Source organism: Linepithema humile, chromosome 1 (genome assembly GCF_040581485.1).
Source record: "Linepithema humile isolate Giens D197 chromosome 1, Lhum_UNIL_v1.0, whole genome shotgun sequence".
NCBI classification, from domain to species: Eukaryota; Metazoa; Arthropoda; class Insecta; order Hymenoptera; family Formicidae; genus Linepithema; species Linepithema humile.
The window spans coordinates 29,537,504-29,555,172 of record NC_090128.1 but is presented as its reverse complement, the minus strand read 5'-3'; the positions used below and the strand labels follow the sequence as shown (position 1 = coordinate 29,555,172).

General features: G+C 36.0%; 2 protein-coding genes and 2 long non-coding RNA genes across 4 annotated transcripts; 3 read left to right on the top strand and 1 right to left on the bottom strand.

The window, feature by feature from the left end:
• Positions 1-11,546: 11,546 nt before the first annotated feature.
• On the top strand, positions 11,547-12,730 carry LOC136997059 (uncharacterized). The gene is made up of 2 exons (XR_010887874.1): positions 11,547-11,959; positions 12,032-12,730. It is a non-coding gene; the product is annotated as an uncharacterized lncRNA (long non-coding RNA).
• A 152-nt stretch (positions 12,731-12,882) lies between these two features.
• Positions 12,883-14,254, bottom strand: LOC136997055 (putative nuclease HARBI1). Its single transcript, XM_067347235.1, has 3 exons — positions 13,939-14,254; positions 13,529-13,815; positions 12,883-13,451 (listed from the first exon to the last, which is right to left on the bottom strand). The coding sequence occupies exons 1-3, from the start codon at positions 14,175-14,177 to the stop codon at positions 12,883-12,885; spliced, it is 1,095 nt and encodes a 364-aa protein (XP_067203336.1). The 5' UTR covers positions 14,178-14,254.
• Positions 14,255-14,536: 282 nt separating this feature from the next.
• Positions 14,537-16,134, top strand: LOC136997054 (putative nuclease HARBI1). Its single transcript, XM_067347234.1, has 4 exons — positions 14,537-14,848; positions 14,972-15,258; positions 15,336-15,900; positions 16,018-16,134. The coding sequence occupies exons 1-4, from the start codon at positions 14,610-14,612 to the stop codon at positions 16,025-16,027; spliced, it is 1,101 nt and encodes a 366-aa protein (XP_067203335.1). The 5' UTR covers positions 14,537-14,609; the 3' UTR covers positions 16,028-16,134.
• An 849-nt stretch (positions 16,135-16,983) lies between these two features.
• LOC105668846 (uncharacterized) lies at positions 16,984-17,533 on the top strand. Its single transcript, XR_001100180.2, has 2 exons — positions 16,984-17,307; positions 17,390-17,533. It is a non-coding gene; the product is annotated as an uncharacterized lncRNA (long non-coding RNA).
• The last annotated feature ends 136 nt before the right edge of the window (positions 17,534-17,669 follow it).

Below are 17,669 nucleotides of genomic sequence, written 5' to 3'. Positions count from 1 at the left end.
TCTCACTTGAGAGAATTCCGAGAATAACGACCTCGGCGTTTTTCGAGTGATGCTTAGCGCAGAGCTCAGCTCAGTTACCGCTATTTGCATCGAAAATTCGAGAGCGATTGTCTCGATGTTTCTCGCAGGACGCTAGCGCAGAGCTCGGCTCAGTTTCCGCTATTTGCATCGAAAATTCGAGAGCGATTGTCTCGATGTTTCTCGCAGGACGCTAGCGCAGAGCTCGGCTCAGTTTCCGCTAGTTGCGTCCGAAATTTGTATTGATAGTCGACCATTGTTCAATGTTCGATCATATCAATGTTTCGAGATCCGTGCTCGACCATCATCAATGGGACCACGAATTTCGAAAGTCCATGCTCAACCATGGGATCAACACTGGAACTACCGACGATTAACATATACCAACTTCTATTTCTTTTTTTTTTTTTATAAAAAGTGATAAAGAGAAAAAGTACATTAATCAATTAAATTATTTAACACAATGCAACAAGTCACAGAAAAAAATCTCACAACAAATACATTATAAATTTAAATAATTATTCTAAAAAGAATAAACCGGTCATTTTGACCGCTTTGGTAGTTTTAGTGTTAAGCCATAGGACCACGGATGCATGGGTAGGCTACGAAAGATTGCGAAGAAATTAACGTACAGCAAGAATAAATATATATTTCAAAATTGTAAATAAATTGTTAATAAAAAATGCACTCCTTTTTTATTAAATAAATTATTTCAAATATATCATAATTCATTAATAAATTTACGTTTGTGTAAAAGAATTTTCTTTTTCATTTTTAATTTACATCTGTGATACATTTATGGTACATATGTATTTAAAAATTTTCTTACTTTTGCTTTTCAACGCCAATTTATAATATTTAATCCTGGAAAGATATAAAAAAATAAACCACTTACCGTAGGGAAGGAAGAAATGAAAGAGTACACATTTACACACAGAAAAGGAATTTTGCTAGCCGCAATAAAATAATCGTTGCTATTGCATGTTAAATATGTTAGCGATAAAATTTCGCTATTGTAACTACTTTTACAGGTTATTCAATATGCAACAAATCTGGTTTGTTCAAAAAATCGACAAATTTTGAGATGAGAAAACAAGTTAAAATTCGCTGTTACAACAAAATAAATTATTTTTAATAAATTTATTTTACTATTGCAATGAATTGTCGCCATTAATACAAACTTTAATAATAAGATAAAAATAAATTTCTTATTATATATTAGCAATATAATTTGCAGATTTAACAAAACTAATTTCGATAAATAAAATTATTATCTATAACAAATCTTTTTGCTGTTCAAATAATAATTAACTGTAAGAAATTTTGCTACGATAGCTTATATAAAATTTACTGCGGCAGCAAATACTTTTTTTCCATGTATTAACAAGTTTTTTCTTTTATTTTATATATAATCTTTTTTTCAATATTTTTTTCTTATATTTTTTCTCATATAAAAAAAATATAAATAAATATATAAACAAACATAAGTACATTATTTAGAATAAAAATGTATTGGATTATTTAGACAATTTGTAATAATTTTTATAATAAAATTAAAAACAATTTTTATATGCTTAGAGTCATCTTTGTTCAGTAATATTATATATGCACCGTTGTTTTCGACAATTTTTGGCCATCTTTAACAACTTGTGCATACATTATTAAATAAAGATATATAAACATATAAAAATTGTTTTCAATTGTCATAAAAAAATTCTACAAACTCTCTGTTAATTATTCAATATATTTTGTTCTGATCTGTCAATCATGAAATACATTTAGGAAATATTCCAGGATTAAATATTCATCAACGCATCTAAGTCCTAGCCTATCCATTTTAAGATAATGAATCGAAAAAATAATGTACTTTACATAATTTTATTCAAAGTATTCTGGTGTATAATTATATTTTTAATATTATATGATTAATATTTAATATATATGCATTCAAATATATGGATTCAATTAGGCTGATGAAAGTTGTTTCAACTTCGGGCTTAATCAAAATCAAAATTAGAAACACTTTGCTTTTTTTTAATGTACAACGCATTTTGCAGGTTACATATTTTTTAATAATTTTTATAATTATAATCTAATATATATAACATGTATCTTTTCTAGATATATATAATAATATTGGTAACACATAATTAAATTTAATATAAATTAACTAAAAAAATAAGTACTTCGTTCTTTTAAAAACAAATGCACGTACAACTCAAAACACTTTTAAAAAATACGAGAGAATAAAATTTTGATAGAATTACTATAAGACAATAAAAATTATACGACCTGCAAGCGTCTATATATTTTCACACTATTATTCGATCCATTATCTTAATAATAAAAAACAAATTAAACTAACTCACCGATCGATGCGCAGCAGCGGAGTTGTCGTTCTGTTGATCTGCATAGTTGATCTGTAAAACACGAAATAAATCAAAATTATAGCAGCGTTCACAATATGTGAAATATTTGTGAAATCATAAAAAATATTGAGAGTACATTGAACTTTTAATTCGTTTTCTAAGCAAATATGTGTTGCGCCTACTTTGGTGGCGGTAGGCGCTGCGTAAAGATTCGGGATTCGCCGTGCTGGTCAAGGGGGCTTTGGCTCGGAGAGTGTAGAATAATTAGGCACTTCTGAATATATATAGAATAGCTTTTATTTGGTATCTTCTTATTACACTTGTCACCTCACTTATTCGGCGACCGTACTATCGTGGTTACGCGTGTACGCGACGTGTCGTGCTTCGTCCGGAACTTTGCTGATAAAAACCCCGCGGCGCCTTGTGTGCCGCCTTAATTTATACGGATCAGTATTCGGAACACAATGAGACTTGAACTATATCGATCCATTGTGTTACCAAAATGCTGATCTGTTTAACCTACTTTAGACGCAAGTGACACTCGGGCTTCTAAGAACGAGTGCTCGCGTCAGCGCCTAATTGTTTAATAATTAAATAACTTTTGTCACAGGATTCTCGAGAAGTGGCCTCGATTAATGGCCTTCTAAATGTTTATTATTGTTATTGCCTAATTAACCTATAATTATTACGTTGTGGTCTTTCGACACACAACATCCCTCCCCCGTTAAAAGAAGAAAACGGAGGTACGAAGTTTTCGTTTGTTTAGTGCAGTTGTCTCACAGTAGTAGCCTGAGTAGTGCATGTTATAATGATTTACAATTTTACGCATTCCGGGGTTGCGAGAGTTCTCGAGTTTCCCTTTTTCTTTTTGCTAGAACAATTACCATTCCTATTAATAGAGTTAACACAATAACTACGATGGCTACAGAACTAGTGACCATAGGATAAATAAATATTGGCTTTTTGAATTGCACAACATTACTTTCTTCTAATTCCTTGTTAATTTCTTTTATTTCTCTTCCTAAATCCATGAGTTCCTTAGGGCTCTGGATGATTTTCTTTAATTTTATTGGTCTGATTGCCTCCTCTGGCTTATTTATGACCGTCTCTTTTATTAGAGTTAAATTAAATTTCGGCAAAAAGGCTTGAATGCTAGTGTCACTTGTTGACGTTAAAGTCCTGATGGTCATGTCCGTCGTAATTATTTTACAATTATTTACTAATGTAATTCTACCGGTGCGTTCGATTTTGATTCGCATATCTCTTTTATTTTTGCACTGTATAATTATTTCCTGTTCTTTATTAGTCGAATACAGCCATGAATTTTCTTTGCTTAGAGCTATCCAAATCGTTTGGTTAGATTTAATATATCTAACGTCGCACGCATTCTTTCGCTAGTCCCGCGTACAACTGTACTTCACAGAGTGCTCTCGGATTTATAGAATATACTGGACTGTCTGGTTTACAAATATACTGATTTACGACTTAAATTTTCTACCGTCATGGTTACATAGGAGGGTAATTCCAGATTAACGGCAATTACATGTTGGTTTATTTCCGTAAAGGTAAATAGTTCGCCATGGTTATGGACAGGTAGAGGAATTATCTTTATTAACTTATATTTAGGATAAGATACAAGTGGAAATCTTAATATAGTGTACACAGTGTCGTTCGCATAATATGCGTTAACAGTGGTCAATTTCTCTAGTAACGGCCATCCACTATTTTCGAGGGCAAAGGGGAAGTGCGTCCCTTGAGGCAAGTGTGGCGTTATCGCTCGCAATTCGCTAAAAATTTGCTCTACCGGAACTAACCTAGGGTGTATAATTCCGTGTGTAGCGTAGGACAAGTAGTCATATACGTTCTGTACGTCACGTTGTAAATCGGTTAACATTTTATTAATAATAGTATAATATTCGTATAATATTAGTATAATCGTTGAGTCTGATACGATCGCGGGAACGCGGCGCGTGTTTCGCCTCCGTCTACCGCGGAAGCCTTTCCCGCTTCGCAAGGATTTAATAGACGTGACGGCGAAGTTCGAGGGAGAGTTGCCCCCAAGTTTTCTCCGGGGGTTTTTCCGGTTTGGCGTGCCGGTAGCGCATATGATAAAGTGCATGGAGAAACAAGGAGAGGCGGAGAGGTAAGTGTTTATTGTTCCACAAATAATTTTAAACGATTCGCATGAACGACCATGCTTTTCCTCCCCGCTTTTATAGTGTAATTCACGTCAGAATTTTGTTTAATTATTGTATGCGGTCCTCTCCATAAAGATTCTAATTTCTTAGAGCGTCCACGGCGCAGTGTTTCATCGTATAGCAATACCTTGTCGCCTGCTCTAAACGTGCTTATATTAGCCTTTTTGTCGTAGCATTCTTTTGATTTTGCTTTCTCCTCTTGCATGTTCGCTTTCGCTACCTGGTGTGCTGCGCGCAATCTTTCTTTGAACTCGGATACGTAGTCATCATACGTATACGTTAATTTCGGAGGACATGTCAGGGCCGTAGGGAGCGTAACTTGGTGTCCGTACAACAGTTCAAATGGCGTATAGCCTGTCGCTGTATGTGGTGTAGTATTGTATGTGAACATCGCGTAGGGCAGCCATTCGTCCCAATCGGTCTGATCTCCGTTTATGTAGTGTCGCAAGTACTCTGCTAGTGTCCTGTGCGATCTTTCGAGCGCGCCGTTACTTTCCGGGTGGTACGCGCTTGTACGAATCTTCTCAATTTTTAACAGTTTGCAAGTGCTCTTAAACACTTCGCTCATAAAATTCGTTCCTTGGTCGGTGAGAATTTTATCAGGCACTCCGTATTCCAAAATTATTTTTGTAACGAATGCCTTCGCTACTGTACCAGCTTCCTGATTTTCGATGGGCATTGCCTTGCTCAGTTTCGTGAAATGATCTTGGAATGTTAGTACGTATTTGTTTCCGGTTAGAGTTACGGTTAACGGTCCTACTATATCTAGTGCGCATTTTTCGAATGGCCTATCCGGAGTATCGGTAATAATCATTGGCGCTTTACTTCGCCGTTTTAATTTATTCTTTTGGCAATGCTCGCATTTGGCAATGTATCGTTCTACGTCTTTTGTTAACCCTCTCCAATTGTGAGTCAAACGGATTCGATTTATGGTGCGTTGCACGCCTTGATGCCCGCCTATCGGTGCATCATGATACTCATACAATATTTGCTGTTTCTCTTCCTCCGTGTACCTTTTTATCTCTTTTTCGCTATCTCTTTCTTCTTCCTCTTCGTCACTCTCTTTCTCCTTGTCGATTATATGTATATCGTGAGCGACGTTGCGACTTAGTGCGTCAGCATTTGTATTGTACTTTCCGGCTTTGTGTACGATTTCATAGTCGTACTCTTCCAATTTCAGTCTCCATCTAATTAGACGAGATCCTGGATCTGTCACGTTAAACAACCAAATTAGCGGTTTATGGTCGGTGACAATTTTAAATTTGGTCCCGTATAGGTACGGTCGAAAATGTTTGACCGCCCACACAATCGCGAGTAATTCTTTTTCCGTCGTGTTATAATTTTGTTCTGCACGAGAAAGAATTCTACTAGCATAAGCTATTGGTCGGTCTTGTCCTATCACTCCTTGTGACAAGATACCTCCTATCGCGAAATCCGATGCGTCGGTAGTCAGTATAAATTCATCGTTAAAATTTGGATACTGCAAGACGGGAGCGGTAATTAATTTCTCCTTTAGATTGTCAAAAGCTCCTTGCTGCTCTTGTGTCCACTCGAATTTTACTCCCTTTCTAATCAATTTCGTGAGTGGTTTGACTATTTTCGAAAAATTTTCGATAAATCGTCTATAATAGCCCGCCAGTCCTATGAATGATTGCACATCCTTGACTCGTTTTGGCGTAGGGAAATTCTTTACTGCCTGGATTTTTCCAGGGTCAGGCATAATTCCGTGTTCGGTAATTATGTGTCCTAAATATGCCACTTCTTTTCTAAGAAATTCACACTTGTCCGGCTGTAATTTCAGATTATTGTCGCGTATTTTTTGTAATACTTCTAATAGTCGTCGGTTGTGGTCTTCTAAACTAGCGCCGTATATCACGATGTCGTCTAAATAGACCAGACACCGTATTCCTTGTATGCCCGCCAGAATAGTATTCATTAATCTTTGAAACGTTGCCGGGGCATTCTTTAGCCCGAACGGCATCCGATTAAATTCATAATGCCCGTAGGGCGTTGAAAAAGCCGTTTTTTGCTTATCTCCGTCTGCCATGGGTATTTGATGATAGCCCGATGCCAGATCTAATGTTGTAAAATATTTCGAATTCCCTAGTTGGTCCAAAATATCTGTTATATTTGGCAGTGGAAAAGAGTCTTCGACTGTTAAGTCGTTTAATTTTCGGAAATCGACCACGACTCGCATTTTAGGTTTTCCCGAAGCGTCTGTTTTCTTCGGTACCACCAAAAGTGGTGCGTTCCATTGACTCGAGCTTGGACGTACGATATCGTTTCTTAGCATTTCCTGTACCTGTCTATTTACTTCGGCCTTATGCTTCTCCGGTAATCTATACGGTCGCGTATTCGCGGGTGCCGTACCGGCTCGAGTTACGATCTCGTGTTGCAGTGCCTCGGTGCAGGTCAGGGGTTCTCCGTCCAAATGAAATATGTCACTGTATTTTTCGCAGATTGCCAATATTGCTTTTTCTTCTTCGCAATTCATATGCTCGGTCCTTATTGACTTCTTTATTTTTCCAATACGCGATAAAGGTACTGTATCTTCCTCTTTGCATTTTCCGGTGGTTAAGATTTGTGCTTCCACCTTATTTTCTATGGGCTCAATATCGACGTGTGGGGCTTGTATTTCGATCTCTTCGTCGGTGGTGTTTATTACGCTTATGGGACAGCTATAGTCACTGGCGTTTACTAAACAACCGCCGATGATCACCCCTGGTCGTGTCTCCAATACGTGCACGACTCCTAGAGCGTTTTCGCTTGTCGTGGCCTGCACGACTGTTTCACTTCGTGGTGCCAATGTTATTTTCTTATAAGGAAACAGCTTGAATGTAGTTTCTCCTATGGTTAATCGCTTAGTGGGGTACTCCCAATGCGTCACATGCCGTTTCAAAAAATCTGCGCCCAGAATTCCTTCATGTGTTATGGGGAAATCATCTCCCACTACATGTATCTTGTGTCTTATGCGCTTGTTGCGCATGGGTATATTGGCTTCAATTATCCCCAAAGTTTCCGTTTTTCTTCCGGTGGCGCCAATTAATGTAATTTTTTCGTCATAGATTAGCGTTTCTCCCTTCAGATGTTTTAACTTTATTAATGTTAATGTAGCGCCGGTATCCACTAGCATGGTAGATATTTCTCCTTTTATTTCTTTAACAGGGATTTTAATTAGATCCAAATCCGTGTTTGTTTGCGCTATTTTATCAGTATGTGCGACTTGTAGAGTTTTTGCTGGTCGAGCTGTTCTCTTGGCAGTGACCTCGCTCTCGTTGTCGCTATCGTCGCCCTTGCCCTTATCACTTTTAGTGTATTTAATGGCTCTTGGGCGTACATTATCGTTTGAGTTGGCCCCCTTTTCGGGTCGGCCGTTTAGCAGCCAACACTCGTCGCGCAAGTGTCCTGTCTTTTTGCAATGCTTGCAATATTTTTCAAGAGCGTTTACTCTTTGTCCATCCGCCTTGGGTAAGTTGAATCGGTTAGCGAAGCGACTTGTGCGGCATTCGCGTCCGTGGTGGCCCCATTTGCCACATTTTGCACATTGCGGTGGTTTTTCTCGCGTGGTACCTACCGCTTTGTAATTAGGCTTATTCATTGCGTTTGGGCCTCTCATTTTTTCTTCTGAGGCAGCCACTGCTATCGCCTCTTGCAGATTGCTGTAGTTCCGCGATCGGACTATTATTTTTATGTCCTCCTGCAATCCTAATTGAAAATTTTGCAGGGCCTGGCCTTGTATTGTTCCCTTAATCGTGTTCTTTTCGGCCACGGTGTGTCCCTTGCCTTCAATCGTTGACTCATAGAGTTTCATTGCGAGCTGATCCACTCGCAGGCCATATGCTTGAGCGCCCTCCCCCTGCTTTTGCTTGAGTGTGTTAAACTCTAACTGCAGGTGAGCAATGCTTTTACGGGTCGTATAGCATACCTCGAGTTCTTGCTTCAGTTCCGCGAACGTTTGTATGTTTCGCGTCTGGAAATCGAGCATGACCTTTCCCTTTAGCTTAGTGCACAATATGGCCTTGAGTAACTGTGACTCTTCTGTAGGATTTATGCTTTCCATTGCATATGTGCTTGCGCTTAAAAATTCTTGAATTTTGTGCTGCGAGGTACCGTCAATTTCCGGTATTATACTCCGCGCCTCTTTTAATTGCATGTAGCTGGTCGCGGGTAGGGACCTACTTCGTATATCGGATGGGCCACGTCCGTATGTCACGTTCGTCTCTGTTACACGTCGTGGTGAAACCTGTGCCCTATTATCAGGCCCGAACGCGACTGGTCGGATCGTGTTTCTTATATCGCGTTGCTGTTCTTGTAGATCGACGAACTGCTCTTGTAAGCGTAGTATTTGCGTGTGGAAGTGTTCCTGTATCCCTTGTAGTTGAACTCGCATGTCGCTCATAAATTCGACCATTATTTCCATCTGCTCAGTTTCGCGATTTCTATGCGTTCCAGCCTCTATTACGGTCTCTTCGCCCTCGTTACTTAGTTGTTCGCGTAACGATTCTATATCCTCGTCTACCTCGCTGGCAGTTATGTTGCGCGGTGCTTGGGCCATCGTGCTCCGGTATCTTATCTCGCGCGGATCGAATATACTGCTATCGTATGAGGTCAGTTCGGACTCGCTATTTGCTGACGCGCGACTCGGTGTTCTACTGCCTATTTGTCTGTTTCGACGCGTTTCCCTATCCTCGCTTTTGGGTATTAGACTAGTATCTATTTCCCCGAAAGAGTAGTGTCGATTTACTTCTATATTCTCGTGGACTTCCGGATTCTCGCTCGCGTTTTCGGTACTAGAACTCTGTGTTTCGAGTTCGCGATTTCCGTGTGTCGCACGCTGTGTTCCCTGACTCGGGTTTATAAGTGCGCTTATCGCTCGTTGGCCTTGGCTGCTGAATAGCCAGGATCGATTAAGTTGCACGTTGGGGTTATCGCGTTCTTCGGACATTAACGCCGCTTACTTTTTGGTGTACAATTTTTTTGTCAGTAACTTACAGAATTATTATCGCTCGCATGTTGAATCGCTGCTCGTGCCGTTGCGTCGGGCTGTCTTCTGCGTCCGGCTGTCGGCTGTTGAGGCAGGTCGCGGTTCGTCTCTGCGATAAGGCCGCTCTGCTCAGGTTGCGCTGATTCAGCTCCTGCGGCGTTCTGCTAGGCTCACGCTGTCCCTCTGCTGTTTGCTGCTGCGGGTTGCTTCGGCCTTGTCACTTTCTTGGTCACCAGTTTCAACACTTTAACTTTCGTTTTGCGTTGTTTTTAGCTCTGGCGCCTGCGCTTCTAACTCTTCGAGTTAGGCTTCTTGGTCCAGCTGCAGCCGTGCCCAGGTCATCAGGGTATTCAGAACATCCAGGTAAACGGTAAAGATGGCGAATCCCACCGCTGCCACCAATTTGTTGCGCCTACTTTGGTGGCGGTAGGCGCTGCGTAAAGATTCGGGATTCGCCGTGCTGGTCAAGGGGGCTTTGGCTCGGAGAGTGTAGAATAATTAGGCACTTCTGAATATATATAGAATAGCTTTTATTTGGTATCTTCTTATTACACTTGTCACCTCACTTATTCGGCGACCGTACTACCGTGGTTACGCGTGTACGCGACGTGTCGTGCTTCGTCCGGAACTTTGCTGATAAAAACCCCGCGGCGCCTTGTGTGCCGCCTTAATTTATACGGATCAGTATTCGGAACACAATGAGACTTGAACTATATCGATCCATTGTGTTACCAAAATGCTGATCTGTTTAACCTACTTTAGACGCAAGTGACACTCGGGCTTCTAAGAACGAGTGCTCGCGTCAGCGCCTAATTGTTTAATAATTAAATAACTTTTGTCACAGGATTCTCGAGAAGTGGCCTCGATTAATGGCCTTCTAAATGTTTATTATTGTTATTGCCTAATTAACCTATAATTATTACGTTGTGGTCTTTCGACACACAACATATGTAATAAAAGAATTATTAAAAAAGTTTAATTATTTAAATAAAAAGTAAAAAATATGCGAATAAATTCTAATAATGATAAATATTAACTAATGTAAATATTTTGTCTTTCAAATATTTTAATGTACAATATTTTCAACAAATAAATGAATTACTGCTTACCGTAAAGTTGCTCCGCCGGCGCCCGATGCTCCTCCTGAGCCTCCTCCTCCTTTCAGTGGTCCTTCGAAGCACTCACATTGAATCTCACGCGTTCGCGGCGCATGCATTGCTCGCATGCGTACCTGAATACGAAAATCGCGCGATACTTAAAACGGCACTCCCGACATCACAGGCGAATCGAATCGAATTGTCCAAGCTGTGACGTTACGCGCGAATTCCGTCCGCGTTTCAGACGACCACATTTACCAATTGGGGCACGATTCTCTCAAAACAGAAGGCAAAGATAAGCTCGAAGAAGATGAGGTGATTAGTCATCCAATCAACCGACTAGATACAAGACATCTGAAAAGCAATCGGTAGCGTTTGACTAACTCCGGTAGCCGTCCTCGACTACCTTCGACAGTCCGGCTATCTGTACAACTAGCGCGCTGCACGTAGAACCGAAGATTGCCCTGCCGTAGTGGAGATTTTATGATTGAAACCGACCTTTCCCTCCCCCGAGCCAAGCCTAAAGTAAAAAAAAATCGTGTCCCAATATTTGTTATACAGCAAAAATACGTTCATCTATAGATTCGCTATAACTCTCGGTATAACTCCTCCTCCTCTCAGTTGTCTATAAAGTATTTACACGCGATCGCGACGCAAATATGAAAAGCGCACGGCACTTTAAACGGCACTCCGCGTTTTATATTACTGTGAAATTACAGCGGAACGATGTTACAATAATCATACGATATTTTAGCCGACACTCCCGACGCGTATTTTCTCATATTAGAATGAAAGTTAAACTCGAATATCGCTCATCGCACGGAATACGCGTTCGACACGCTGCCATGTACGCAACAGGTAATGGTAGAAAGGGGAAGGAAGGTGAAAAACTGAGAAGTAATAAGAATTGGGGGTAGTTAGGGGGAGGGGAATAACGCGCCGATACGCGAACGGTCTGTCTCGCTCAAGTGCCGCCGTGCGAATAGTAACAACTCAGGAGCAGTGATGCAAACTCGAGCCGGCCAGCACCAGAGCTCCGTGGTAGGGGAAGCGTGCACACAAGCGAGAATCGCTTACGTCACACGTACGTGTGGCTCGGCGAGCACACGGTGGGTATCCCCTCCACTACGGTACCCATGGTACCAGCGAGCTCGAATTGGCATCACTGGTCGTGTCGAAGGATTCAAGTGTGATTTAGGAGTAGGGGAAAGGAATGTGCGTGCCGATAACGCGTGCGAGAGAGAAAGCGTGGAAGTGAGGGAGAGAGGACATAGAGCACGTAGGCTACAAAGCGTATGTAAACAACCCCACTAAGGGCCACTTTTTCCAACGTCGGTTAAGCCTAACCGTCCGTTAACTTTTCAGAATAGCCAACTTCGAAACTTGTAACTAAAATACACGTCATCGATTCTAACTGATCCTAACCTGTAATCTTTTAGCACGGTGACGGCACGTTAAATACACAATAAAAAGAAAGTGATATAAAAGTGAAAGAGTATATAAATATATTAACAATTAAAAATAGATAACAATGCAACGATCAAGAAACTTCACAACTAGTGATAAAAATAGTTTATTAGACATTATTTTTTTATATCGACACATAATAGAAAATAAAGAATGCAATAATAATATAATTTTAAAAAAAGATGAAACGTGGGCAAATGTTACAAAGGAATTTAATGCACGTAATACGATACAACAAACAGAAAAAAATTTAAAATATTTATGGGATAATATAAAAAAAGAAACAAGAAAATATTGCGCTACATTTAAGCGAGAAATTTATAAAACAGGTATAAATGTTATATCGTGCCTTTTATGTCAAAACCACGAATGTGCAAATTTTAATCTCAAACGACAAATGCATTATATTAAAAAAATAATATAAAGGTGCTGTATTTTTTATTGTATTTAATGTTATTACTATTATAAATACATCTAAAATGTCATTATTTTTTGTAAAAGGTTATTAATAATAACAATTTCTTTCTTTAAGTTGATAATCTGTTTTTATTTATTTATATTTAAAAAATTAATAAAATATATTATTGTTGCCTTTAATGTTTTTTTGAAGTTTCTTTGACATGCTTCAAAGTAACCTGCAATTATTAAATTTGTAGATACATAATTTCATATTATATCTTATTTGTAATAATTTCATATATATATATATATATATATATATATATATATATATATAATTCATTTCAATATTACCTTTTAAAATATTCTAAAATTAATTTTTCTCGTTCATTATTATTATTTCTAGAATTTAAATCAGCATTTTGTATTTGTATAATAGTATTATCACATTGTTCAGAATTACTAATTAAGTTTGAATTATGTTCCTGTTGGGCAATATTATGCAAAACGGCTGTTGCTATTATAATAGGAAATGTATTTTCAACTGTGCGACATCGCATTCCAATTGATAAAATAGCAAATCTTCTTTTCCAAATGCCAAAACATCTTTCAATTCTTGTACGTGTTCGAATTTGAGCTTCATTATATAAATGTTCTTCTGGTGTTGTGGGATGTAACAACGGTGTCATTAAATATGGTAGATTTGGATACCCAGAATCTGCAAGAAGTAAACTGTCACCAAATGTATGTGCATCAAATAAGGTTTTAATTCTAGAATGATTAAAAATTGTAGAATCATGTGTTGATCCTGGCCAACGTGCTACAATATCAATTATTTCTAATTTGGCATTTATTATGACTTGCACATTTATAGAAAAAAAGCCTTTTCTATTGCGATATAATTCGCAATTTTCTCCTCCTAAAATACAAATATATTATTTGTTAATTACAAATATATAATTTTGTAAGCTAAGAATAAGTTCAAGTATTACATACCAAATGATTCCACTTTAATATGTGTGCAATCCATACAACCAATAACACGAATAAATTTGGCTACTTTGAAAAATTTTTGTTCATTTTCTCGAATTTCCTCAGATAAAAGAGGTAATTTTATAAAATCGTTTCGTAATGCAGCAATCTCAGGAGATACTCTATGAATAATTTTGTGAGCGCTTGTTTCACTAATTCCACAAAAATCAGCAGCTGTTATTAAAAAGCATCCAGTTGCATAAAATCTGAGTGCAACCAATAATTGAATGACTGGTGGAATAGCAGCATTACTGAAATAACACATAAAATGATATTAAAATATTGTTCATAGAAACGTAATTGTGTACACTTCTTTTTTGGAAAATTTATTTTATACTACTTGGTTTTGTATTTATAAATATTATTATTTATACCGATTAGTATTATATTGTATTTTATTTTCGATTTTTTGTAATAACATTTCAAAACTTTTTTTTGATATTACAAATCTTCTTTGAAAATCTTTTTCTTCACAAATATTAAAATAATTGTTGCGTAATTTTATAATATGTAATTTTTTGAAATTTTTTTTATTTAAATTATCACACTCATCACTTTCATCATTATAAAAATTGTCATATTCCGAAAACCAATTATCATTAATAATATCCATGACAGCAGCTCAACAGTTGTTTAGGTTATGAGAGAAATTTTCTCTTTCTACTACAATATTTTGTTCTTCATGTTGGCAATCCTGTAACAGTCGGTTAAAGTTAACCGACGTTGGAAAAAGTGGCCCTAAGGGCCACTTTTTCCAACATCGGTTAACTTTAACCGACTGGTAACTTTTCAGAATAGCCAACTAAAAACTCGAAACTTGTATATACATATACATATACAAATTTCGAGTTTTTAGTTGGCTATTCTGAAAAGTTACCAGTCGGTTAAAGTTAACCGACGTTGGAAAAAGTGGCCCTTAGGGCCACTTTTTCCAACGTCGGTTAACTTTAACCGACTGTTACAGGATTGCCAACATGAAGAACAAAATATTGTAGTAGAAAGAGAAAATTTCTCTCATAACCTAAACAACTGTTGAGCTGCTGTCATGGATATTATTAATGATAATTGGTTTTCGGAATATGACAATTTTTATAATGATGAAAGTGATGAGTGTGATAATTTAAATAAAAAAAATTTCAAAAAATTACATATTATAAAATTACGCAACAATTATTTTAATATTTGTGAAGAAAAAGATTTTCAAAGAAGATTTGTAATATCAAAAAAAAGTTTTGAAATGTTATTACAAAAAATCGAAAATAAAATACAATATAATACTAATCGGTATAAATAATAATATTTATAAATACAAAACCAAGTAGTATAAAATAAATTTTCCAAAAAAGAAGTGTACACAATTACGTTTCTATGAACAATATTTTAATATCATTTTATGTGTTATTTCAGTAATGCTGCTATTCCACCAGTCATTCAATTATTGGTTGCACTCAGATTTTATGCAACTGGATGCTTTTTAATAACAGCTGCTGATTTTTGTGGAATTAGTGAAACAAGCGCTCACAAAATTATTCATAGAGTATCTCCTGAGATTGCTGCATTACGAAACGATTTTATAAAATTACCTCTTTTATCTGAGGAAATTCGAGAAAATGAACAAAAATTTTTCAAAGTAGCCAAATTTATTCGTGTTATTGGTTGTATGGATTGCACACATATTAAAGTGGAATCATTTGGTATGTAATACTTGAACTTATTCTTAGCTTACAAAATTATATATTTGTAATTAACAAATAATATATTTGTATTTTAGGAGGAGAAAATTGCGAATTATATCGCAATAGAAAAGGCTTTTTTTCTATAAATGTGCAAGTCATAATAAATGCCAAATTAGAAATAATTGATATTGTAGCACGTTGGCCAGGATCAACACATGATTCTACAATTTTTAATCATTCTAGAATTAAAACCTTATTTGATGCACATACATTTGGTGACAGTTTACTTCTTGCAGATTCTGGGTATCCAAATCTACCATATTTAATGACACCGTTGTTACATCCCACAACACCAGAAGAACATTTATATAATGAAGCTCAAATTCGAACACGTACAAGAATTGAAAGATGTTTTGGCATTTGGAAAAGAAGATTTGCTATTTTATCAATTGGAATGCGATGTCGCACAGTTGAAAATACATTTCCTATTATAATAGCAACAGCCGTTTTGCATAATATTGCCCAACAGGAACATAATTCAAACTTAATTAGTAATTCTGAACAATGTGATAATACTATTATACAAATACAAAATGCTGATTTAAATTCTAGAAATAATAATAATGAACGAGAAAAATTAATTTTAGAATATTTTAAAAGGTAATATTGAAATGAATTATATATATTATATATATATATATATATATATATATATATGAAATTATTACAAATAAGATATAATATGAAATTATGTATCTACAAATTTAATAATTGCAGGTTACTTTGAAGCATGTCAAAGAAACTTCAAAAAAACATTAAAGGCAACAATAATATATTTTATTAATTTTTTAAATATAAATAAATAAAAACAGATTATCAACTTAAAGAAAGAAATTGTTATTATTAATAACCTTTTACAAAAAATAATGACATTTTAGATGTATTTATAATAGTAATAACATTAAATACAATAAAAAATACAGCACCTTTATATTATTTTTTTAATATAATGCATTTGTCGTTTGAGATTAAAATTTGCACATTCGTGGTTTTGACATAAAAGGCACGATATAACATTTATACCTGTTTTATAAATTTCTCGCTTAAATGTAGCGCAATATTTTCTTGTTTCTTTTTTTATATTATCCCATAAATATTTTAAATTTTTTTCTGTTCGTTGTATCGTATTACGTGCATTAAATTCCTTTGTAACATTTGCCCACGTTTCATCTTTTTTTAAAATTATATTGGGCTTGTTCGTTTTAGCTGCACTGGGGCAGCTCTGGGTCTGCTCTAAACAAGATAATACAGGACAAACTATTTATCTGTTCTGTATTATCCTGTGTAGAGCAGACCCAGAGCAGCCCCAGTGTAGCTAAAACGAACAAGCCCATTATTATTGCATTCTTTATTTTCTATTATGTGTCGATATAAAAAAATAATGTCTAATAAACTATTTTTATCACTAGTTGTGAAGTTTCTTGATCGTTGCATTGTTATCTATTTTTAATTGTTAATATATTTATATACTCTTTCACTTTTATATCACTTTCTTTTTATTGTGTATTTAACGTGCCGTCACCGTGCTAAAAGATTACAGGTTAGGATCAGTTAGAATCGATGACGTGTATTTTAGTTACAAGTTTCGAAGTTGGCTATTCTGAAAAGTTAACGGACGGTTAGGCTTAACCGACGTTGGAAAAAGTGGCCCAAAGTGGCCCTAAACCTTCCCTTGCCGTGAGTGAAAGAAATTCCAAATATGATATATATTTTCCACATTATAAGATATTCTTTGGCGTTCAGAGTTTTAATTTTGATTAATAATTTACTATTTTATTTTAAAAAGATTTAAAAACCTATATTTTTTAAAAAGGATATTTCGAAGCTAAAATAAATATGAATTTATCAGTGTACACTTCTTGCACTAGTACAAAAAGTGTAGCGACAAAGAACAAACTTCTGTAAGATGCGTGAAATGAGAAAATTAAAATCATAAAGTACGGAAACGATAGTATATTAAAAAAGTGTTTTTAAGTCATTAAAAATGTGAATTTTTCTACACGTAATGTATGTAATATTTTAAAAAGAAGGGAAAAGATGAATCAATATTCTCAAACATAATTATACCTAACCTAATTTTAAATTACAGTGTTTGTTTTACTAACGTTGTTTGAAGGACATGTGATCATACGTCCGAATTATATACGCAGAATTACATACATACTATTTAAATTATTCACGCTAATGTAATTATCGTATACATACCAAGATATCGAACAAGGATAAGAAGAAACGATATTTATGTACTGCATACATTGAAACCATGTCACAAGATTTAACATCGCCCCGCAAAATTACAAAATCTAGTGTGGTATGTAATTTATTACAGCAATGCTGATAATATATTTTAAATAACATAATCAAATGCT